Source organism: Choloepus didactylus, chromosome 2 (genome assembly GCF_015220235.1).
Source record: "Choloepus didactylus isolate mChoDid1 chromosome 2, mChoDid1.pri, whole genome shotgun sequence".
NCBI classification, from domain to species: Eukaryota; Metazoa; Chordata; class Mammalia; order Pilosa; family Megalonychidae; genus Choloepus; species Choloepus didactylus.
Genome location: NC_051308.1, coordinates 229,708,595 through 229,734,192, shown reverse-complemented (window position 1 = coordinate 229,734,192; position 25,598 = coordinate 229,708,595). Strand labels below are relative to the sequence as shown.

At 36.3% G+C, this 25,598-nt stretch overlaps 1 protein-coding gene across 8 annotated transcripts in view; it reads right to left on the bottom strand.

The window, feature by feature from the left end:
* HP1BP3 (heterochromatin protein 1 binding protein 3) overlaps positions 1-25,598 on the bottom strand; it is a 41,621-nt gene that overhangs the window by 6,386 nt on the left and 9,637 nt on the right. For 6 of the 8 annotated variants that reach the window (XM_037828287.1, XM_037828285.1, XM_037828286.1 and 3 more), the window contains 5 exons: positions 23,270-23,413; positions 21,420-21,500; positions 20,875-21,029; positions 15,926-16,016; positions 1,186-1,345 (listed from right to left, as the gene is read on the bottom strand). In XM_037828287.1, coding sequence (XP_037684215.1) covers positions 1,186-1,345; positions 15,926-16,016; positions 20,875-21,029; positions 21,420-21,500; positions 23,270-23,413 — 631 coding nt within the window. Of the gene's footprint in view, positions 1-1,185; positions 1,439-9,865; positions 10,217-15,925; positions 16,017-20,874; positions 21,030-21,419; positions 21,501-23,269; positions 23,414-25,598 lie in introns of those variants that run through there. The other 2 variants (XM_037828292.1, XM_037828293.1) reach the window with 2 other exon arrangements.

Below are 25,598 nucleotides of genomic sequence, written 5' to 3'. Positions count from 1 at the left end.
CTTATTTCACAGAAGGGAAGACGGGAGACCAGGGAGGTTAAGTGACTTGCCCCAAGGTCTCACATAAATAATTAATAGCAGATCCAGGTCTATAATACCCATCTCATTATTCCCATTCATTCAAACATCTATAAAGTACCAACAGGTATCTGATAATCATGTAACAGAATATATTTAAAAATGAACATAATTCCTTACAAATCAGCAAACAGTAACAAAACAAATATTGTGGCTCTTGAAATCCTCACCAATTCTCATTTTTCACAAAAAGACATCAAAAATATATTTTATGGTGATTCAATGTCCAAAAATACCTAACAAATCAGTAAAACGGAAGTGTTGAATAATCAAATTCATCTTCTCTTAAAACATTTGGGCAACAAGAAAATCATGCAATAGTCTGTAAGGGTCAATGTGTACAATTAAACACAGCATATATCTTAAGTACAAAAAGATGAAAATGGTAATCCACAGCAATTTTCAAAGCAAGTAAGTAGAAAATAATCAGCATTCCTTCCTAGTGCTAAAAAATGTATACTGCTTATATGCTAAAAGTCAATATTAAGATTTCAAAATTACCTTCTTATTTTTAAATAATATATTCTGGTTTGCATTTTCTGCTACTTAATTCCTATTCTAGGAATTCACTAAGAAGTTATACAATCTCACCATTCTATATGTGGTAATACTAAGACAAGGTGTCTAATTTCAAATTACCACCTTACAGGGGTAAATACATTTTTCTGAACTAAATCAAGTATTCCGTAAAGGGCTTAAGTAATAAGAAATAATCTAAGTAGTAAGCATTCTTAAACACTGGCTTGGTTTCAAAGTGAAATTAGATGTTTTGGTTTCAGACAACCATTCAGAAGCAGGCAAAGAGGTACTATACTTGAGAGGTTTTGGACCTAGAGAATGATCCAAATTACAAGAAAACAGACTTCAGAAAAATCTTTATAATTAGGTAAAATCAATGCCTGATTTTCAGCATTCACTATAAATTAAGAACAAGCCTTCACTACCTGTTTTTCTTTTCAAAAATGATAAACCAAATTTGTATAGCTGTTCCCTCTTGGTATTCACAGTTGTTAGGTACCCCTTTGACATTAATAGCCTGAACGTTGGGATTTTTTCATAAGAAAATCCCCCTACTCCTGGTTAAACACACACAATTCTGAGTCTTACTTTGATAGTTAGAATTGGTCCCTGGGTGGTTCTCCAGGACATACTTCTTCAGAGCAGTGGTGGAGCAGGTCTTCGGCTCATTCATGGCAGCAATGGCAGACAAGATTGCATATTCCATCAGGCTTCCACCAAGCAGGGGCTTCTCCCCTGATTTCTTCAGCTGTTTTCCAAGGAGGAAGAGAAAAGCATCAAGACAACACTCTCCCAAAGCAGGTCAAGACAAGACTCCTCTGCACCAGGTGGGTCGGAGTTCCTGCATTAGCACAGATATGTTTTACAATAAATTGTCAGGTTAGGGACTTTCTCTTCCCATTCATCAGGTATTCAATCTAACTGAGGAGTCCCCAACCCTCCTATGGATATTCTTCCTTCCTTCTACCCCTCCATCCAACCTAAATCACCATTTAGCCAACCTAATCCAAAAATATTGACAAATCCATAAGCAGATTAACCTGTTGTGTTCCCAATAAATTAAGACACTTTTATTTGATAATACTTCCTTGTTCTGACCCTGAAAAGTGAAGTGGTCGTAAAAATAATAGCCTTTTCAATCCTGTAAGGATAATAGCAAAGGAAAAGGGTGATAATATTTAGGGTATCATACACACCAAAGAAAATGACATAGAATAATTCAAGGATGAAAGGCTGGAAAACAAAGGTCAGCACCAATAAGCAAAAGTTATGGGTAAAAGGAGAAAAATAATTATGCTCTACAATTGCGGCCCACAAAAAAGTAAGGTCCACAAACCCTTTTGGGTCCCCAAGCCCCTTTCAGGAATCTGCAAGGTCAAAACAATTTTCATAACAATACTAAGATATGATTTGCCCTTTTCACTGTGTTGACATTTACGCTGATGGTGCAAAAAACAGTGGTAGGTAAAACTGCTGCCGCCTTTGCACAAATCAAGGCAGTGACACAAAAATGTACCAGTAGTTCTTGTATTTTTCAGTTCTATACTTGCAGTTAAAAAAAAAAAACAGCCAGTTTCACATAGGAAATGTCCTTGATACAGTAAATATTATGTCTCAACCTATGAATGCATGTCTTTTTAGTATTTTACAGGATGATGTGGGGAAGAATACATAAAGCACATCTGCTACATATGGAGGTATGACGGTTGTCTCAAGGAGAAGCACCCATGTGAAAGAGTTGTGAGCCGAATTAGCTGCATTTTCCATGGAATATCCTTTTTACTTGAAGGAACAACTGCCAGACAAACTAGGGTTATTCAGACCTTGGGTATCTGGTAGACATTTTCTTGCAAATGAATCAAGTGAGCCTGTCACTTCAAGGAAAACAACAGTACTCATTGCCAATGATAAAATTCAAGCTTTCAAGAGAAAATTAAAATCATGGAAATCCTGTATCCACCACGAGCTTGATAACTTCCCCAATACTTAACAGTGTTATGATATCAGTGGCTGTATTAATGAATATGATTTTTGTTATTATATGATGAAATGTGCCAACATTTGGAAGATCTGCATAACTGAGTGAGCCACTATTTTCCAAATGACAAAGGCATAACGTTGCAAAATTATGCACTGTTAAACGATTAATTCAAAATGCAAGTCAAACAAATGGATTTTAAGGTAACAGAGTACAAAAAGTTCATTGATAGGGTATCAGATTTCACATGGCAACTAACCTTTTAAGAAATTTCGACAAAATCAATTAATGAAACACACCATATTAATGAATAAGGGACAAAAACCACATGATTGCCTCAACAGACGCAGAAAAAGCATTTGACAAATCTAACACCCATTCATGATAAAAACTCTTAAAATAAATTTGTAATAGAGGGGGTACTTTCTCAACCTGATAAAGGGCATCTATGAAAAACCTACAGCTAACATCATAGTTAATGGTGAAAGACTCAATGCTTAGATTCTGAGGTTAGGAACAAGGATGTCCACTCTCATCACTGTAGTGAAGGCTTTATCCACTGCAACCAGGCAAGAAAAAGAAGTAAAAGACATCCAGATTGGAAAGGAAGAAGTAAAATGATCTTTATCCACAGATGATTGGATCATGAATGTAGGAAATCCTAAGGAAGCCACAAAAAAAATACCAGAACTGACAAACGAACTTTGCAAGGTTACCGGATGTAAGATCAACATACCAATCAACTGTATTTCTATATACTAGCAATGAACAATCTGAAAATAAAAAATAAGAAGACAATTCCATTCACAATAGCATGGAAAAAGAATAAAACACTCAGGAATTTAACAAAAGGAATGAAAGATTTCTACTTGGAAAACTACAAAACACTGCTGAGAGAAAGTGAAGATCTGAATAAATGAAGAGACATTCTATGTTCTTGGACTGGAAAATTTAACAATGTTAACAGACTTCTTCTCCCCAAATTGATCTACAGGTTCAATGCAATCCTATCAATATCCCAGCTGGGTGTTTTGCAGATCTGAAAAGCTGATCCTAAAATTTACATAAAAATGCATATGACCCAGAATAGTCAAAACCATCCTGAAAAAGAACAAAGTTAGAGGACTTATACTTCCCAATTTAAAACTTTACTACAAAGCTATGGTAATCAAAGATATAAGTATACAGTACTTGATACTGTACAGTTTGCAGTATGATACTGGCATAAATTTAACATATGGATCAATGGAACAGAACTGAGAGTCCAGAAATAAACACTTACATTTATGGTCAAGTGATTTTTTTTACAAAGGTATGAAAGCACTTCAATGAGGGAAAGAACACACTTTACAATAAATAGTGCTAGGACAACTTGATATCCACCTGCAAAAATATCAGCTGACACCCTTACCTAATACCATAAATAAAACTTAACACAGGGGGAGAGAACCTAAGATGGCGGCTAGGAGAGACAGGGCAAAAAAAACACCTCCATGAAAAATACTAGATAAAGGCCAGAAAGTGACCCAGAATACCAGTTCCAGTGATGCACCAGCTGGACAAGGTCTGCTAAATCCACACGGACTGTGCACTTGGTGAAACCGGTAGTCTGCGTTCTGAAACGAGTGAGTAAGCCGCTGAATATCTGGCAGCCATGCTGTGGTGTGGGGAAATCGAGGGTTGGCGTTTGGAGGCAGACTAGTTCTTTTAAAAAAAATCCAGAAGCGGCTGCAGATACGGCAGCGAAAACCACACAGTGAAGCGTGGCAGGAATGAGCTGTGCGAACACCTCAATATCTGGCGTGGAAGATAGCCTTTCAAACACCCACTGCTAATTGTCTTGGAGCGAGGAAGGCAGAGGTGAGCCAAAAGGGGGAAAAAACCATGCTCCTTGCAGCCATCTTCCCGATGGCCTGGGAACGCTCCTGCCCAGCACCGGAGCCACAGCCCAGAGCTGCGCCAAAAAACCCAGTGTGACAGCAAGTGTTTCCAGCAACACATGCACACGTCACAATATCGGGTGCGGACAATAGCCTTTCGCGCACCCAGAGCTAATTGTCTCGGAGCTGGGAAGGCGGAGCTGTGCAAAAAGGGGGAAATTAACACACCCCATTCATCCATCCTTACAGCAGGCTGGGAATGCACCTACATGGCCCAGAGGCCCAGAACTTCCCTTAAGGGATGGCGTGCATTTGTGACGTAGCACAACCTTCCCTCAGCAGAGGCCTTAGAAGGGCACGGCTTAGAAGAGGGACCCACTCGGAAATCCCAGGGACCATATGCCAATACCAAAGACTCGTGGGTCAGCAGCAGAGACAATCTGTGGTGAGACTGAAATGAAGGTTTAGACTCTTGCAATAGCGTTAAATCTCCTAGAACACCTGGGAGGTTTGATTATTAAAGCTGCCCTCCCTCCCTAACCGCTCAAATGCCCCACATTCAGGGTGGACAGCACCAACAACACACCCAAACTTGGTGCACCAACTGGACCCCACAAGAATCAGACCCCCACACACAACAAAGACAAAGTTGGGGAGCACTGACTTGAGGGGAATAGGTGACTCGTGGACGCCATCTGCTGGTTAGTTAGTTAAAGTGTACTCCATCAAGCTGTCAACCTGACAAATTTAGAGATTTGTCTTTGAATAATCCTACATATCCTAAAAGAACCCTATCAAGTAAAGCAAATGCCAAGAGGCCAAAAACAACAGAAAATTTAAAAGCATATGAAAAAACCAGATGATATGGATAACCCAAACCCAAACACCCAAATGAAAAGATCAGAGGAGACATAGTACTTGGAACAATTAATCAAAGAACAAAAGACAAACAATGAGAACATGGCACAGGATATAAAGGACATGAAGAAGAGCATGGCACAGGATATAAAGGACATGAAGAAGACCCTAAAAGAGCATAAAGAAGACACTGCAAGACTAAATAAAAAAATAGATGATCTTATGGAAATTAAAGAAAACGTTGACCAAATTAAAAAGATTCTGGATACTGATAGTACAAGACTAGTGGAAGCTGAACAACAATCAGCAACCTCGAGGACCACAGAATGGAAAATGAAAGAACAAAAGAAAGAACGGGGAAAAAAAATCAAAAAAATTGAAATGGACAACAGGGATATGATAGATAAAATAAAACGTCCAAATATAAGACTCATTGGTGTCCCAGAAGGGAAAGAGAAGGGTAAAGGTCTAGAAAGTGTATTCAAAGAAATTGTTGGGGAAATCTTTCCCAACCTTCTACACAATATAAATACACAAAGCATAAATGCCCAGTGAACTCCAAATAGAATAAATCCAAATAAACCCACTCCAAAACATATTCTGACCAGACTGTCAAATACTGAGGAGACGGAGCAAGCTCTGAAAACAGCAAGAGAAAAGCAATTCACCACATACAAAGGAAACAACATAAGACTAAGTAGTGACTACTCAGCAGCCACCATGGAAGCGAGAAGGCAGTGGCATGACATATTTAAAATTCTGAGAGAAAAATTTCCATCCAAGGACATTTTATCCAGCAAAACTCTCCTTCAAATTTGAGGGAGAGCTTAAATTTTTCAAAGACAAACAAATGCTGAGAGATTTTGCTAATAAAAGTCCTGCCCTACTTCAGATACTAAAGGGAGCCCCACTGACAGAGAAACAAAGAAAGGAGGGAGAAATACGAAGAAAGGTTCAGTACTAAAGAGATTCAATATTGGTTCATTAAAGGACATTAAGAGAGAGAGGGAAAAAATAAATCTGACAAACATAAACCAAAGGATAAGATGGCTGATTCAAGAAATGTCTTCACAACCTTGTGGATCACTCCCCCTTTATCTAGTGTATGGATGAGTGGAGGAATGGGGATAAAAACTGAAGGACAAATGGGGTGGGATGGGGGGATGATTTGGGTGTTTTTTTTTTCACTTTTATTTTTTATTCTTGTTCTGGTTCTTTCTGATGTAAGGAAAATGTTCAGAGATGGACTGTGGTGATGGACGCGTAACTATGTTGTCATACTGTGGACAGTGGATTGTATATCATGGATGATTGTATGGTGTGTGAATGTATTTCAATAAAACTGAATTTAATAAAAAAAAAAAAAATAAATGCCTTCACAGTAATAACACTGAATGTAAATGGATTAAACTCCCCAATTAAAAGATATAGATTGGCAGAATGGATCAAAAAATATGAACCATCGATATGTTGCATACAAGAGACTCAGAAACAGGGACACAAAGAAATTGAAAGTGAAAGGATGGAAAAAATATTTCATGCCAGCTACAGCCAAAAGAAAGCATGAGTTAGCAATATTAATCTCAGATAAAATAGACTTTAAATGCAAGGATGTTAGGAGAGACAAAGAAGGTCACTACATACTAATAAAAGGGACAATTCAACAAGAAGAAATAATCATCATAAATGTTTATGCACCCAATCATGGTGCCACAAAATACACAAGATAAACACTGGGAAAACTAAAGGATGCAATGGATGTTTCCACAATAATTGTGGGAGACTTCAACACATCACTCTCTCCTATAGATAAATCAACCAGACAGAAGACCAATAAGAAAACTGAAAACCTAAACAATCTGATAAATGAATTGGATTTAACAGACATATATACAACATTACATCCCAAATCACCAGGATACACATTCTTCTCTAGTGATCAAGGAACCTTCTCCAGAATAGATTATATGCTGGGACATAAAACAAGCCTCAATAAATTTTTAAAAAACGGAGATTTTTCAAAGCACATTCTCTGACCACAATGGAATACAATTAGAAGTCAATAACCATCAGAGACTTAGAAAATTCACAAACACCTGGAGGTTAAACAACACACTCCTAAAATAAATGGTTTATAATGTAGAATGTAGGGTAACTAAGAGAACAATTAATGAAGGGGAAACGATAACCCAATAAGAACAGATAAGCTACCGTGGGTAAATTTAATGTTCTGGGAATGCCCAAGAATGACTATGGTTTGTTAATTTCTGATCGGTATGGTAGGAACAAGTTCACAGAAATGTTGCTATTTTAAGTTATTTTCTTGGGGTAGAGTAGGATCATGGTGGAAGTAAAGTAGTTATTTTAGGTTAGCTGTCTTTTTCTGACTCCCTTGTTATGGTTTGTTTGAAATGTTTTTTTATTGCATATTTAAAAAAAAATTTTTTTTATGTAGTTCATTAAAAAAAAAGTTAATTAAGAGTTAATGAAAATCAATGCAATATATGATACTGGAGTGGATCTAAGAATGGAGGAGGAAAGCTCTAAGCGGGCATAAGGAAAAACTGGAATACAGAATTTAAGCTTTATATCCATATTAATTTTCTTGAATTAACTGCAGTTAAGTTAATGACATAAGTGAATATCCTTGTTTTTAGGAAATGTACATGGAAGTGTTATGAGTTCAAGGAGTATGATATATGCAACCTGCTCTCAAATGTTCAGAAGATGGTAAATGGGTAGACAGATAATCTAAAGAAAGATAATATAGCTGAAAGAAAGGGAGGGAGAGAGGGAGGGAGGGAGGGAGGGAGGCAGGGAGGAAGGAAGGAAGGAAGGAAGGAAGGAGAAAGAAAGGTACTGCAAAGGTAGCACAATGTAAAATTGGTAGATATGGGTATCTGGGGGTGGAGGAGTGTTGGAGTTCTCTGTAGGGGGTTTGCATTGTATTTATTGTATTTGCAACCGTCCTATGTTTGAAATTATTTCAAAATAAAAAAAATAAAAAAAAATAAAAAAACCAAAACCAAATGAAAGATAAACCTAAATGTAAAAGCTAAAACTATAGTAACTCTTCTGCAGTGTTAAAACATTCTAAGTAAATCTTCATGACTAGGTAAAGATTTCTAGATACAGCATAAGCAATTAAAAAAAATGATAAACCAGATTTATCAAATCAAAAACTTTTGCACTTGAAAAGAACCATTAAGAAAGTGAAAACACAAGCCACAGAACAGGAGAAAATACCTGCAAATCATTTTCTAATGACGGACATATCTAGAACAATTAAAGAACTCTTACAACTCAATAATAAATTAAATTAACCTAATTTTAAAAATGGGCCAAAAATATGAAAAGACATTTCACCAAACAAGATATACAAATGGACAAGCAAATGAAAAGATGACCAATGTCACTTGTCATTAGGGAAATACAAATCAAAACCACATTGACATACCACTGCATATCCACTAGAATGGTTATAATAAAATTAAGGGAAAAAACAAGTGTTGATGAGTACATGGAGAAAATGGAACTTTCATACGTTGCTAGGAGGAGTGTAAAATGATACCACTTTGGAAAATAGTTTGATGGCTTCTTAAAAAGTTAAACATACCATATTTTACCATATGACCCAGCAATTCGACTCCTAGTAATGTATCCAAGCAAAATGAACCATAGCTATACAAAGACTTGGATGACAATGCTCACAGGAGCATTATTCATAATAGCCAAAAAGTGGAAATAACTCAAATGTCCATCAGCTGGTGAATAAACAAAATATTATATCCATACAATAGAATAATATATGGTAATAAAAAAGAAATAAAAGTACTAACACATGCTGCAACATGGAAAAAAACTCAAAACATGATAAATAAAAAAGGCCAAGCACAAAATGGTAGAGTAGGAAGTTTTACAAATTGCTCCCTCCACTAGAAAAATGCAAGAGCTGGAAAAAGATTGGAATGAAATAGGTGACAATCCTGAAACCAGAATGGATGTTTAGAACATCTAAGGGAGTACCAGAGGATGTGAGGGGCCACCAAGAGTTCACCTAAGTGAAAGCACAAACCTGTGACCAGCATACTGTTGGACCGAGGCACTGGCAGTGGCTGTGGAAATGGCTGCAGCTGTGGCAACATGGCCTGGATTCTGGGAGCAGCCAGTCGAACCAAAGAACGGCAGAGGAAAGCATCTCCTCTAAAGGTTGGGGTTAAGGGTCAAGGTCAGACCAAGCACCAACAAGGAAGCTGGCCTCAACTTAGGCCTTCTGGGCAGCAGCACTTCTTTTTTTTTTTTTTTTTTGATATGCCAATATTTTTTTATCTTCATTTTATTGAGATATATTCACATACCACGCAGTCATACAAAACAAATCGTACATTCGATTGTTCACAGTACCATTACATAGTTGTACATTCATCACCTAAATCAACCCTGACATCTTCATTAACACACACACAAAAATAATAAGAATAATAATTAAAGTGAAAAAGAGCAATTGAAGTAAAAAAGAACACTGGGTACCTTTGTCTGTCTGTTTGTTTCCTTCCCCTATTTTTCTACTCATCCATCCATAAACTAGACAAAGTGGAGTGTGGTTCTTATGGCTCCTGCCAACACCCACCAGGACATAAAAAGCTAGTGCACCTTCTTTGGCTGTTTTTATCCCCCATTCTGTGTATGGGCATTTCTTGGTCTGGAAGATCCCTGACTCTGCACTTGGTTTCAGCACTCTTCTCAGCATCTCCCAGGACTTACAAGACCCAGTGTACTTTTTCAATAGTTGCGTTTCTTCTTTTTTGGTCTTGCATTGTTTAGTCTGGCAGATCCCTGAGGGCCCAATGCAGACTCAGGCCTTGGTTTCTCTCAGAAGCAGTGTCTAGCCTTATACCAGCATCTACAGGGATAGAGAGAGTCAATGCATCTCTTTTGTTTTTTGGTTTGTTGTTTTTTTCTTTCTCTCTGTTATATTTTAGGGTCTGGTGGATCCCTGAAGCATGAGCAGATACGCTGGCCTAGGTTTCAGCCTCAAAAGTATCAGCTTCTGGTTTCTCTCCAGCACACAGCAAGAGACTTGAGGAGGCTTCATTATTTTTTTCCCTTGTTTACTTTTTTGTGGGTGTTCAGTCTGCTAGTTTTTTTTTTTTCCCATTTATTTTCCTCTCTTTCTTTCCTTTTCCCTTTTTCCCCTTCTTTGTGTTCTCAGTCTGACAGATTGAAGAGCTGAAGAACCAGATTTCCCAAGCGACCACAACATAATATTTAGAATGTCCAGGTCTCAACAAAAAATTACAAAACATACATGGAGACAGACATTTGGCCCAGTCATAGGGAAAAAAAAATTCAATGGAAAATATTCTAGAGGAAGCAGTCTCCAAAATTACTACTTGAAGATTTTAATTCTCATAAATAGGATCAATTAACCAAAGGAAAATATGAACAAAGAACTATGAAATAAATCAGGAGAAGAATAGATGAACAAAATGAGACTTTCAATGAGACTGAAATTATAAAGAAGAACCAAATGGAAATTTTGGAACTCAAAAGGACAATAATTGAAGTGAAAAATTTAATAAAAGGGCTCAAGAGCAGACTGGAGGAGGCAAAAGAAAGGCTCAGTGAACTAGAAGACAAAACCATGGAAATTGTCCAGGTTGAGGAGTGGAAAGAAAAAGGAATGGAGGGGAAAAAAAATGTATAGAGCCCGAGGAACCTGTGGGACACCACTGAACATACAAACATATGCATTATAGGAATCCCCAGAGGCAGGAGAGAGAAAAAGAGCCAGAAAAATATATTTGAAGAAATATTGGCAGAAAACTTTCCAATCTAATGAAATATGGATGAATCCAAGCAGAGGTACACCAAGACACACTATGGTCAAACTGTCCAATGCCAAGGACAGAGACAGACTCTTAGAAACAGCAAGAGAGAAACAACACGTCACGTATAGGGGATCCTTAATAGAATCAATATCCTATTTCTTAACAGAAACAATGGAGGACAGAAGGCAGTGGGAAGACATATTTAAAGTACTGAAAGAAAAAAGCTATTACCTGAGAATAATATACCCAGCAAAGTTGTCCTTCAAAAATGAGGGAGAAATTAAGACATTTCCAGACAAACAAAAACTGTGGGAGTTCATTAGCACTAGACCTGCCTTATAGGAAATGCTAAAGGGAATCCTCTATGTTGAACACAAGACAGTATCTTGATGCTGGATGAAGAAATAAGATCTCTGGTGTGAGTAACGACATGGCAAATATAAAATAGTATTATTTCATTTTTCATTTGTAATGCTGTCATTTACTTCTTACAAGGCTTAAAATGCAAATGCATAAAAAATGAATCTTTGTTATTGGGCAGACAATGCGCAAAGATGTACTCTAACAATTAACAACATAAAAGGGAGGGATAGAGGGATGTGCAGGCTCTTAAAGTCAAGCTGGAATCAACACAAACTAAATTAGAATTGATTTAGTATGCTAAATGTAATCTTGGTAACTGTAGTGGTTTTGAGCTACATACCTCAGAAAAACAGCTTCTTACACTTAACCCATTCCTGTGGTGTGAACCCAATGTAAGTAGAACCTTTTGATGAGGCTACTTCAGTTAAGACCTGTCATTAGGACAGGTCTTAATCCTAATACTGGAGTCCTTTATAAAAACAATGAAATTCAGACAGATGGAGAGAAAGCCACAGAGAGGAGCCAGAAGCTGAAAGTCAATGGAACCCAGAAGAGAAGGGAGAGATCAGGAGAGGCCTCCATGTGCACTGCCTTGTGATAGAGCAGTCAAGGACCAAGGATCACCAGCAGCCAGCCCCAGAATACTAGTCTTCAGGAAGAAACCATTGCTGTGATGATGCATTGATTTGGACTTAGCCTCAAAACTGTGAGCCCAAAAATTCCCATTGTTTTTGTGCACAGTATTTACTTTAGCAATGAGGAAACTAAAACAGTAAGTATAAAAAATTCTAAAAAGCTTACACTAAAGGAAAGGATAAGTGATTCAAAACGGCTCATTATAAAAGAGCTAAACAAAAAGAAAGGCAGTAATGGAGGAAAGGAGGGACAAAGGAGTTATACTTACAAAAGATAATTAACATAATGGCAGAAGTTATTTTGCCTTGTAATTTCCGTGAATGTAAATGGATTACACTCTCCAGTCAAAAGGAAGAGATTAGTAGAACAGATAAATATGACCCAACTATATGCTGTTTCAAAAGACACATCTAAGATCCAAAGATACATCTAAGATCCAAAGATACAAATAGGTTGAAAGTAAAAGCATGGAGAAAAATACTCCATGCAAATAGTAATCAAAAGAGAGTGGAACTGGCTATACTAATAGCGAACCAAATAGACTTTAAGCCAAAAATGGGTGCCGGAGACAAAGGAGGACATTATATATTGATAAAAGGGTCAATTCAACAAGATTTAGCAATTATAAATATACACACCTAACAAAAGAGTGCCAAAATATATGAAGCAAACATTGACAGAATTAAGAGAGAAATAGACAGTTCTACTATCATCCTGGATAGAACATTTAAACAGAAGATCAGTAAGGAACTACGAATAAGGAACAACACTATAACCCAACTAGATCTAAATGAAACATATCAAACACTTCACCCAACAACAGTGGAATACATACTCTTTTCAAATGCACATGGGTCATTCTCTAGGATAAACCACATGTTAGCATAAGAGAAGCCTCAATAAATTTACAAATACTGAAATCATAAAAAGTAACCTCTCTGACCAAAATGGAATAAAACTAGAAATCAGTAACAGAAGGAAAACTGGAAAATTTTTAAAATATGTGGAAATTAAAAAGCATGATCTGAAAACAATCAATGGGTTAAATTAAGAAGAATGTATAAGGGAAATCAGAAAATACTTGGAGACAAATGAAAACAAAGACATAACATGCCAGAACTTACGGGATGCAGTGAAGGCAATGCTCAGAGAGACATTTATAGATATGAATGCCCTTGTTAAAAAAGATCTGAAATTAATAACCTAACTTTACATCTTGAAGAACTATAAAAGGAGCAAAGTAAACCCAAATTTAGTAGAAGAAAAGAAATAACTAAGATCAGAGCAGAGAGAAATGAAATAGAGAGTAGAAAAATAAATGAGAATAAATAAAACAAAAAGTTGGTTCTTAGGAAAAAAAACAGTAAAATTGACAAAGTTGACAAACCTTTAGCTAGAATGACAAGGAAAAAAAGATGCAAGTAAACTACAATCAGAAAGGAAAATAGTGGTATCATTAATGACCTATAGAAATGGAGAAACTCTTCAAAATACATCAATTACCAACACTGATACAAGAAGTAGAAAACACTAACAAATCTATAATAAGTACAGAGATTGAATCAATAACCAACAACCTTCCACTGAAGAAAAGTCCAAGACCAGAGGGCTTCACCAGTGAATTCTATCAAACATTTAAGGAAGAATTAATACCAATTCTTCCCAAACTCTTCCAAAGAATTCAAGAGAAAGGAACACTTCCTAATTCATTCTATGAGGCCAGCATTATTCTGATACCAAAGTCTGGTAAAGAGTCACAAGAAAAGAAAATTACAGACCAAGTTCCCTTATGAATATAGAGGCAAAAAAACCTCAACAGAATATTGGCAAACCAAATCCAATAGTATGGTAAAGATTATACACCATGCCCAAGTGGGATTCATCTGAGAAATGCCAAGGGTGAAGTTCAACACAGGAAAATCAATCAACATAATATACTACAGTACATAAATAGAATGATGGAAATAACTGTATGATTATCTCAATAGATGCAGAAAAGGCACTTGACAAAATCCAGCACCCCTTCTTGACCAAACACTCAGAAGAGCAGGAAAAGAAGGGAACTCTCTCAACATGAAAAAGACCATTTATGAAAAAACCCAGTTAACATGATACTTAATGGTGAAAGACTTCAAGCGTTCTCGCTAAGATGAGGAATGAGACAAGGATGCCCGTTTTCACCACTGCTATTGAATATTATACTGGAAGTTCTTGCCAGAGCAATCAGGCAAGAAAGAGAGATAAAAGGTATCCAAACTGGAAAGGAAGAAGTAAAACTATCTCTTTTTTGCAGATGACATAATCTTATATATAGGAAACCCCAAAGGAATTCACAAAAAAACCATTAGAGCTGATAAATGATTTCAGCAAAATGGCAGTGTATAAGAGCAACACACAAAATACAACTGTGCTCCTATACAATAGCAATGAACAATTCAAAGAGGAAATTAAGAAAACAATTCCCTTTACAACACAACTGAAAGAATAAAATATCTAGGAATAAATTTAACTATACAATTTATGTGTATACTGAAAACTATAAAACATTGCTAGTTCATGGATTGGAAGAGTTAACACTGTATCAATATTACCCAACGCAATATACAAATTCAGTGCAATCCTTCTTAAAATTCCAGCACCTTTTTTGTAGAAATGGAAAAACTGATCTTCAAATTTATACAGAACTGCAAAGAAACCTGAATAGCCAAAACAATCTTGAAAAAGAAGAGGGTTGGAGGATGCACACTGCCTGATTTCAAATTGTATTACAAAGTATGGTTCTGGCACCAATACAGACAGATCAGTGGTTCAAAACTCAAAGTTCAGAAACAGACCCACACATCTACAACCAATTGATTTTGTCAAGGGTGCCAAGTATATGCAACGGGGAAAGAAGACTCTCTTCAACAGATGGTGTTGGGAAAACTGGAGATTGACAAGTAGGAAAATGAAGTTAGACCCCTACATCTCAAACATATACAAAAATCAATTCAAAAGGGATCAAGAACCTAAATATAAGAGGTAACACTATAAAATTCTTAGAAGATAACCATAAGAACAAATCTTCATGATCTGAGATTCAGCAATGGATTCTCAGATATAACACAGAAAACAGGAGCAACAGAAGAAACAATGGATAAATTTAATTTAATCAAAATCAAAAACTTTGGGCATCGAAGGCAATTATGGTTCAAATGCCTTCAAATGTTATGGTAACTTAAAATGAGTGAATTTTATGGTATGTAAATCATACATCAATAAAGCTGTTCAAAAAAAATGAAATGATCATTAGTTGAATTTTGGTACTGTATCAAAAAAGAATACTCACAACTATCTGAAAATTATCTTAAAATATTCAACCCTCTTCTAAATATATTTCTGTGTGAGGGTGGACTTTCTTCACAGGTGTCAACCAAAATATCATTTTGGAACAGATACCAGCTATCTTCTATATGGGCCAGATTTGCAAAATATAACAATGCCACTCTTCTCATTAAAATTATTTGTTTTGGAAAATACAGTCATTTTCCATAAAATGTTTTTATGCTAACATGTAATGAATTTGCTGCTGTTATTTTCAAACAAATTAGTAAATATTTAATTTTTCTCAATTTTAATTTTTACATTGAATTTTTATTTAACACAGTAAATATTGACAGATACAACATATATAAAGAAAAACTCTTTGGGGTCCTCAATAAATTTTTAGAGTATAAGGAAGTCCTGAAACCAAAAAATTTTGAAAACTGCTTTTTTTACAAACAAAATTTTTGGCCTCTAACCTGGAAAGTCCCCGAAGCACCTTTGCCTGTTATTTGTTCTAATTGTCCTCTCTCTACTGCTCTCTGCAGAGCATTCTTCAACAGCTGAGGCCTGCAGAGAAAAACAGAAAATAGAGATCAATACATCAATGAAAGAAATATGTGAAAAAACAGATACAGACTTATTCCCATATCTAAAGATCTGATTCCTATCATACGTAGTGTTCTGTTAAAATGAACAATAAATAATCAATTGGTAGCTCCCTTAACAAGTGGCTCTTTTTCTTCTTCAAGCAAAGCTAAGTCATTACATATATAATTTGTATCACACAAAACCAGTTTCTAAATTGTCAGGGCATTCCAAAATCTATCATTTACTACCTTCTGACCCACAAAAACCAACAAACCATGTAATCGCAAGGGATGGGTAACTTACAAGTCTCATCAACTCCGGAATTCTGAGGCAAAACATCCAGTTTTTTTGTGTTTTTTTTTTGTAAAATACATAAATATTTAACAAAAAATAAACTACATCACCCTCTGCAAACAAGTATCTAAAGTCTGCGCAAGAAAATACAATTCCCTGAGAAATAAAATAGGTTATGTCGTTCTTAACATAAAACCTCTGTCTCAAGAGGAATGTAGCTTTTAAATAAACCTAAGTTATCAAAATGAAATGGCAGTCAAGAAGTTGAGTATTATTAAAAATATAAGAACAAAGTGTTGGAGCAAAAGCTACTCTATCAAGGGTCAGTGGTCTGGATGGTGGGTGGGAAGCTACAGGTGCAGGGAGAAACCCATCATGGTCACTTAGAGCTTAAAAGGGACTGGGGTATGCAAAAAGACCAAGTCAAAGGTAAACCTACACATCTAGGCCAACAACAGGCTATGTGAAGAGAGGGTACATTCATCATGATCCAGAAGTCTGTGGTGTGTTTTGCTACACCTCTCAGGAATTACTAGAATAACACCCAATGGACTGAATATCCTGAGACTCATTTGAAACTGATTAGTTGCTAGGTAGACAGGAAAGATTAGTGGGGCAGAAAAATGAGGGCCAAACTACTAACATTTGAGGTGCTTTATCATGCTTTCATATTCTGTGGAGAAGAAATTTTGAATCTCTCACCTATCCGCCAAGCCTCACAGGCTGAGATTACACTAGAGTTGCTAATTATATCTTCTGTGTGTTGGGGGAGAAAGTGGGGAGAGGATTTCACATTCCAACAAGATGCTAAAGAGTAGACACTAAACTATCAAATTGTGCACATTCCTGATACTCCATATGAAGAAATTCGCAATAAAAAAAGGATTCCCAGGGCTAGGGGTTGGATTGGGTCCCCACAAAAGGTATGTTCAAGTAATAATCCTTGGTTCCATGAAGACAACCTTATTTGCAAACAGAGTCTTTGAAGACGTGATTATTTAAGATGAGGCCAAATTGGATTAGGCCTTTGGAAAATCTGGACATGAAGGGAAACTTGGACACAGAGACAGACAGAGAGAAGACGATCATGAGAAGATGGAGGCAGAGTCTGGAGTTACGCTGCACACACCAAGGAATGCCAGGGACTGCTAGCTACCACCAGAAACAAGGAGAGGGGCATGGATCCTCCCTACAGATTTCAGAGGAAGCCTGGCCTTTTCTGACAGCTTGATTTTGAACTTCTAACCTTCAGAACTGTGAGAGAATAAATACCTGTTGTTTTTAGACACCTTGTGCTGGTTTGAATCTGTTATGTACCCAATAAAAAGCCATGTTCTTTAATGCAATACTGTGGGGGCAGACCTACTGTGGGTGGGACCTTTTGATTACATTATTTCCACTGAGGTGAGTCTTGATTTGTTTGTTAGTCCTTAAGAGAGCTAAGAGCTGAGGAAGACCCAAACATTTGGAGATGCAGACAGAAAGATGTTTGGAGAAGCTAAGCTAAGAGAAGCAGCCCAGAGTTGGCCCTGGAGAAGCTAAGTGAGAACCCAGATGCCTATGGAGAAAGCCACAATAAGCAAAGGACCAGCAGATGCCAGCCACATGCCTTCCCAGCTGACAGAGGTGTTCCAGATGCCAGCAGCCTTTCCCTCAGAGAAGGTATTCACCTCTTGACGTCTTAATTTGGACATTTTCATGGCCTTAGAACTGTAAATTTGTGAATTAATAAACCCTTATTGTAAAAGTCAATCCATTTCTGGTATATTGCATTTCCGGCAGCTTTAGCAAACTGAACACATCTGTTCTGTGAAACTTTGTTATAGCAGCCCTAGGAAACTAATACATGCAGTGAAAATATTCCTAAGCTAGTGCTATTCCCTTCAGGGCTAATATGATTCATGTCATGACTCAAAACACACACACAAATACAAAAAAAAGCCATTCATTACACAAATATTTATTGCATGTTTATTATATGGTTAATGCAATTATAAACACAAAGATCTGGTCCTTAAACTCTAGAATTTAAGAGATGATGAATACACAAATAATTCAGTAGAGAGTGATACAGGCAGGCTTCAAGTATGTGCACAGAGCTTTGGGAACACATTTGGGAAAACAACTTAACTGTGTCAAATAATTTTTCTTAGTTGCTAGGTAAGTTAGACTGCATGTAGTCTATTATCCCTGATCTCCAACACGGGAAACAAAAAAGATCACATAGCTTAAGTAAAGCAATGACTCTGGCTTCAACTCTGAGGGCTGGGGAAGCCACCAGAGGGTTTTGAGCAGAAAGGAGATATGATCTAATTAACATTTTCAAAAAGTTTCACTCTTACTCCCATGCTGAGAACAGACTAAAGGGGAGCATGGGAGAAGCAGTTAAGAGGTCATTGCTCTAATACAAGTGGTAGACTATGGCTTGGAAGAACAGTAATAATAGAGGCAAGAAGTCATCTGCTTATAGATATATTTTAAAGACAGACCCACAGTAACTGCTTACAGGTTAATGTGCAATGGGATAAAGAGAAAAACCCAACACAAAGGCAAGGTTTTTGGCTTTAGCAACTGGGAAAATGATGTTGTCAATAAGTGAGATGGAAAAGAGGAGGAGCAGGCCTTTCTTTGTAGGGGATGAGGGTGAAGGTGGAATCAAGTGTTCAGATTTAGACATCCAAGCGGTGATGTTGAACAGGCCTCTGGATATATGAATTTGGAGTTCAGGAGGGAGGTATGGACGAGACTCATACTTTTGTAAATTAATAATATGTATAAGTGGTATTTAAAACTTCAAGGATGGAAGGAATTACCAAGGGATAAGTGTGGACAGAGAAGATAGGAGGCCCAAGGTCTAACCCTGGGGGATTTTTTCATTAAGGGGTTATGAGATGACGGAAGGTATGGCATCCTGGAAAGTAAGAGAAGAAAGTGCTTCAAGCAGGTGGGAGTTATCAACTGTGTCAGACGCTGCTAAAAGACCAGCAAGTAAGTTAAGGGTTACAATCTGACACTGAAATTTGCAATATGGAGGACACTGGTAACCCTGACAGGAGTACCTTTGTAAAATGGTGGGTAAAGTGTGACTAAAATGGGTTTAAGAGAAAGTGGGAGGAGAGAGATTCTTGACAGCTCAAACTTTTACATTGTATTTTTCTCACTTTCTGTTTGGCCAAGTAAATATAGCTGAATTTTCATGTTAAATTTGTGTATGACAGGACTTCACTCTAGTCAGAAGTATAGGAGATCAATATGGTTTCACAAAAGTAAAAGGGAAAAAAAAGACTTTCAAAGGAAAAAGTTACTATTAACATATTTATGGGAAAAGGTCTTCAGGTTCATTAGCATATTTGGGTTGACAACCAATCTATTATCAGGTAAATTGTGTTTCAATATAAGATTATGATGGAAAATGTTTCACAAGACTACCCAAGGAGTGACCTTACACTGGGAGCAAAACACCGTCTTATATAAGTAGAAGAGAACATAAGGAAAGAAAAAGCTGAGGAAGCATATGGTCTCCAGTTAACAAAAAGTAGAGTAAAGGGATATGAAAGTGCAATGTGTTTCCCTCTTTAAATGAATCATAATGCACTTCTGATCCACAGTCACATCTGTGGCTTCTATCACCATACTCAGGGCAAAACAAGCATGAAAATATCAGGACATGAAATTCAAATTTTTTTGCTTTTATGATTTCCTTTTCTTTTGCACTATTTACCAACTCTTTAATTTGGCACTTTGAAAACTACAAAGTGCGTTTCTGAAAATGAGGCATCTGGACTGAAATCTCAGCAATTCAAATGGCATGCTTCAGTAATGCAAGTAAATACTAATACTAAGCTATATCAGAATAATGTGCATTCCATATAATAATGGAATTAAACACTTTTCCATAAGTCATCACAATTAAGATCTCAGAAAAACACTCAAAACACAAATTCTGGATTGCAAATTTAAACAATTTGCATGAATCTACAACTGAGCATATGTGATAATCTAAATGAACAGGTGGGATGTTTTTAAGCAGCAATATTTTTTACAAATGACTTACTATCTTAATTCTCTCAGAATTTTACATTATATGTTTAAATGATGCAGGTATTATGCTATTTATATGAAGAGGTTATGTTACAGAAGCCTGATTCTCATGTTCTCAGTCATAACTAAATAAAAACTAATGAACATTTGGGAGAACACAGAGTTCAAAATCAAATATTCTAATACCTGACAACATCAAGAGTTATTTTATCCAGGTCTTATAAAAGAATATGTAGTTTGGGCTCGAAAAATAAACCACATACGGAAATATGAGAAGAAAAACATAATGGGGCAAACACACATATCAAAAACAAAATAAAACAGAACACCCCAAAAAAACCCCCCCACACACAAAGTTTTATTCCTAGCTCAGTCAAAGGTAATCCCTCCTGAATACTAATCTTTCTCACTACTCATGAAAAAAGGGCTCAGGGAATAATAGTTCTTCAAGTCTAGTAAACAGAAGCATGTATGTTTTAAAATTCAAGTCAAAGGTGCATACCTGATGTCCACCCTAAGTTTAGGGTAATACTGAGACACATATTTCCTGATGAGACTGTAGGAAGCTTCTTTAGGTTCACAAAGGCGAGTAAAGGCCAGTGGGAGGATATCCTCCAATTTTACTTGAGGTTCTGGATCCACTGCCACACTCCTCTTCTGAAATGTAATATCAAAATATTTACCATCATTGCAGAATATAGAGTTTTCTGTTCATATGCTTCTATATACAATGCAGGATTTCACAATCTGTATTACAAATTTCAAAAAACTTAATTTCATTTTCTTTTTCTAAAACCTTACTGCCAAATAAACTGAGCAACAGAAAACTAACACTTCTTTCCACATATCCAAATAAATCTTGCCAAGTGGTGTAATGTCACTTTTATTACTATTTCTTTGAGATAAAAATCTCAGGTGGAGAGTTATAAAAGTTAAAAGCCACAGTAGACTTTATTTAAAGGCTGGCACACAGTGAACAATAAAAAATGTGGCTACTTTTAGTAGTAACAGTATTATAGTGCTCAAACCATGGCATAGTCTTCTTACCTTTCTGTTTCTGGATTTCTGAGATGTTTTTCTTGATTTTTGGACCACCACAAAACTCCCAGAAGCACCTTTTCCTTTTACCTAAAGTAAATTAATTTTAGTTGCAAAAATTGATATTTTCATCTAAAATTATCCTGGTATTCATACTTAACAAATTTATACTAGACTAAGTTTAAGAGTAAGAGGAAAAGGGCATGAAGATGCAAAAGCTAATGTAAATGGCAGTTTAATCTTTCAGAGAAAAAAGAATAGTAGATGAGAAGCCAAAAAACTTGAGACTGAATCCAACTTATGGTACCAGTTGACCCTCTGAGCTTTTACTTCCTCCTCTACAAAACTGAGGATAAATGCTATTGTGATACCAGGTTAAATAGTCTACTACAAAAGAAATGTCCCATGGAAGGAGGGTACACAATCTTGTGGGAAAAACTGAGGTAGCTCCTTGGTGAAACTTTAAAGCCCAGTTGGTTCAGGCCACACTGCTTCCACTCTTCACCAACTCCGTATTATTGCTTCTATTATAGGCAAGGTTATATAATAATTTTTTAGACAATACACAAGATGATACATTTAAGCCTTACTATGCATTTCCAGTTTACAAAGCACTTTCATAGAACTTTGACTCACCATATCCCGTCTCCACACTTTAGCTTTACCAACACTGCTCTGAACGTAGCACTAAAGCTGAAATGTTTTCAGCTTATTAACTGTTGTTTAAGCCTCAAACTGAGGTCAGCCTATGAGGCAAGAACAGGTCACAAACTAAATTTGCTTAAAGAAAAACAATGAAGCAAGCCCATTAGCTGAGCTGACACATACCATGTTAAAGGATGGGTCTTTGGCTCTAGTAATTATACTGGCTAAGTAAAACCTTTAAATCAATTATTTTAAAGGCCATTTAAATGCCACATTTAAAACATTTTGAGAAAGCTAGAATGCAAGCCCCAAATGGCAGGACTCTCTGGTTTAATAACTGATGAACCCCCCTACTCCCAAGCACCTGGCACACAGGAGACATTCAATATATATTTGTAGAATCAAATATCTATTGACAGTTCCTAAGCAGAATTTAAAAGTTTGAGTGGAATAGAATTCTGTATTAATCAAACAGAGCAGAAGGCTATAGGAGAAAGGACTCCAGGAGTGTGGTGAACTAGGTTTTTAGAACCGTTTTTGCCACTAGCATGGAGTCCTGGTAGTTTTCTGCACTCTGGACCTCTGAAGAGAATTAGGTAGGATAAGGTCCATTCCAGCTGTAGAGTTCTATGATTGTAAGCAATGCTTTGATGCACTATGCAAAATAACACAGAACTTATGCCAGAAATCAACACTGGTTTTAATATTAGTTTCAATTCCCACAGGCTTTTCTGATGCTCTTAACAGGCTGCAATATTTTTAGATACTAGTAAGATAAAGTGAACTTATTTACAAAGTTAATTTATAATGGTACCAAATCTAATCACGTAAGTTAGGCTTTAAAGTTAACAAATATAAGACAAGAGCAATTATGTTCTCTGCTGTGGCAATAGTAGGATTCTTTATACTCTATTTTTCATCACACAAGCGGTCTGGAAAGAGAATTCAATCAAGAGTTTCAGGGGCTAGAAAAAAATTTTACTTTCTGTCCTATTGCTTCTGATTCCTAGAAAAATAGTTAACTATAAAGGCAACTGGCATGAGTGTTTTTGAACCTACTCTTAGATACTAAAACTATGGTTTATCCATTTCATTACCATGTAACTTATTTTTAACAAAAAAAAGGCACCAAAAAACCTAAATTTTACTAAAAATGGGCTTATCGCTAATACACAATGAAATGACCTTATTATTACCAGATGAATAACTGATACCTGTTTGATGACTCCTCTATTCAATTCTCTTTTCAGGGCTTGTTTAAGGAGATAGCCCCTTCTCTCCAGCTCTAGAGAAGGGTACTTATGGATGATGTATTTTCGAATAGCAACCACTGATGCACCACTTTTCTGGAAGCATGCCTAGAAACAGATTTATCAAATCATACACATTACTTAACACTAGTTGTTTCTTTATATTCAGAATCTGAAACATATATTCTCAAAATAAATTATTTCAGAAATGAACTTGATAATGGATGCATTATCAAGGGAAGAGTGAAGATACAGTATTGCTGGTAACTTCAGTTCACAATGGCAATGGAGAAATGCAGAATTACTAAGTATTTCTGTAATAATAATTAATTGCTCACAACAGCTAAAGAGAGTGCAATATGTGAACAACATTCACATATTTTTATTTATTTATTTATTTTTACTGAAGAACTTTTTCCATTTCAATTCAATTCTATATTTAGAAGATAGGTCTTCATCAAAATGAGGAAAGCAGATGTTTCTACAGCTTGTAAGATTGCCGATTTGGCCCACTTTATGGCATGAGCTTTGGCACACCAGGACTAATACCTCACTGCTGGCTTTGTGTGGATGTCATCAGGGAAAATAAGCAAAGATAATGTGAGTAAATGACAAAAAACTGGGTTTACAGATAGGGAAGTCTTAAGGGGAATCTGGGCAACAATAAAGACATTTGTAATTTAAAGTACCCTTTCCCATTTCCATCCTATTTACCTGAACTCCATTTGACTAATGTCATGGAAGACTTCAGGGGCTTATTCATGCCGCGAGGCAGAAAATGTTTAAGTTTTGTCAGTAGTTTTAAATTTTAAGGGACACACAAGTAGCATCTGTTATTTATCTAACGGGAGAGTCCATCAATTTGGTACTGCCATCATCTATAAACTGAACATTAGCACCTAATTTATTTTCACTGAATAAGGACTATGTTGAATGTTACTTTATATACTCTGACAACAAAGAAAACAACACATGCATATGAATCAGAAAAGGTTGAATAACAAAACAAGTTGAGTTAACATGGGTCACATAATTCAGGTAGTCTTTGAACTACTGGAGCCTACTGAAGTTTATCCCTAACCTTACAAGAAAACACAAAGCAAAAATCAAGCAGAAAGGGACTCTCTAATGCTAAAACAAACAATCCCTTGCTCCTCCTAACTGATAAGCTGGTAGTAGGCATCAGGACTCACATTTGACACAGAATATGATATGCACAGTCTGAAATCATTTGTTAGATGGCTTGGAACATAATTTTATAAGGTTTTAATTTTTTGTTTCACTATTTCAAAATTTTAGTCCCTTCTCCATCCTCACTACAATCCTGCTTTCCCCAATCCCAAGCCCAAAAAGTGATCATGAAATGAAATCCTTCAAGAAAAGCTACACAATGACTAGAAATCTCTCTATAGTCAAGCTATCTAGACCAAGAATTCCTGCTTAACAAGGTGAGAGTAGAAGTCTTAAAGGAGTGAAGGAGAGGCCCAAAGGCAAACCCTTTTCCAGTTTCTGGGTCAAGGCTGACTTCCTGAATTCTGAGAATGACAACCAGTTGTTCCTTCCTATGTATACCACCCTTGGTTAAACTGATTTATATCCCTCTCTCCCCAATCCTGACACAGACCCTAGTGACAGGGTTAATAAGAATGAGCGAGAGAGTCTGTGGCTCCTATTTTCATCTGATCAAGTGAAATATATAAGGAAAAATCAGAAAAATGTGCACGATAAAGGGAAGGTCAGATTAAAAAACTAAAATGAGAAAGCTGTATCTGATGATCACGTAAGCTAACGGAAGTCACTTAATGGATTCCAGCAGTCATAAAGCTAAGCAAAGAGGATCATTTTTGTATTCTGGAATGACTAGGTGATGAAAAAGTAGCAAGGTTTATAAGGGCATATCTTGCAGTTCAGGTGTGAAAGATAACCACTGTTAATATCAGACACTCAACTTTGAAAATGGACCTAATAATAGTATATTTTTAACAAAAATTCTTAACGTTATTCAATAACCCTGAGCCACAATCAGATTTCATAAGGGCAAGTACTTGCCTGTCTAATTCTATGCTGTATCACTAGTAGAGCTGCCTGGTATAGAGAGGGTGGTCTTTAAAATGACTGTTAAATAAATTAACATTTTCAGCCTTCAAATAAGGCCTCAAATTATAAAATGTATGTATGTAGCGATGTACAATAATTATACTCAATGTCAAAATCTCTTACCCAATAGACTAAGTATAAAAAAATCTAATGATAAGCTAAGAATACCTGCTATAGTAAATCTGAACATTTTAAA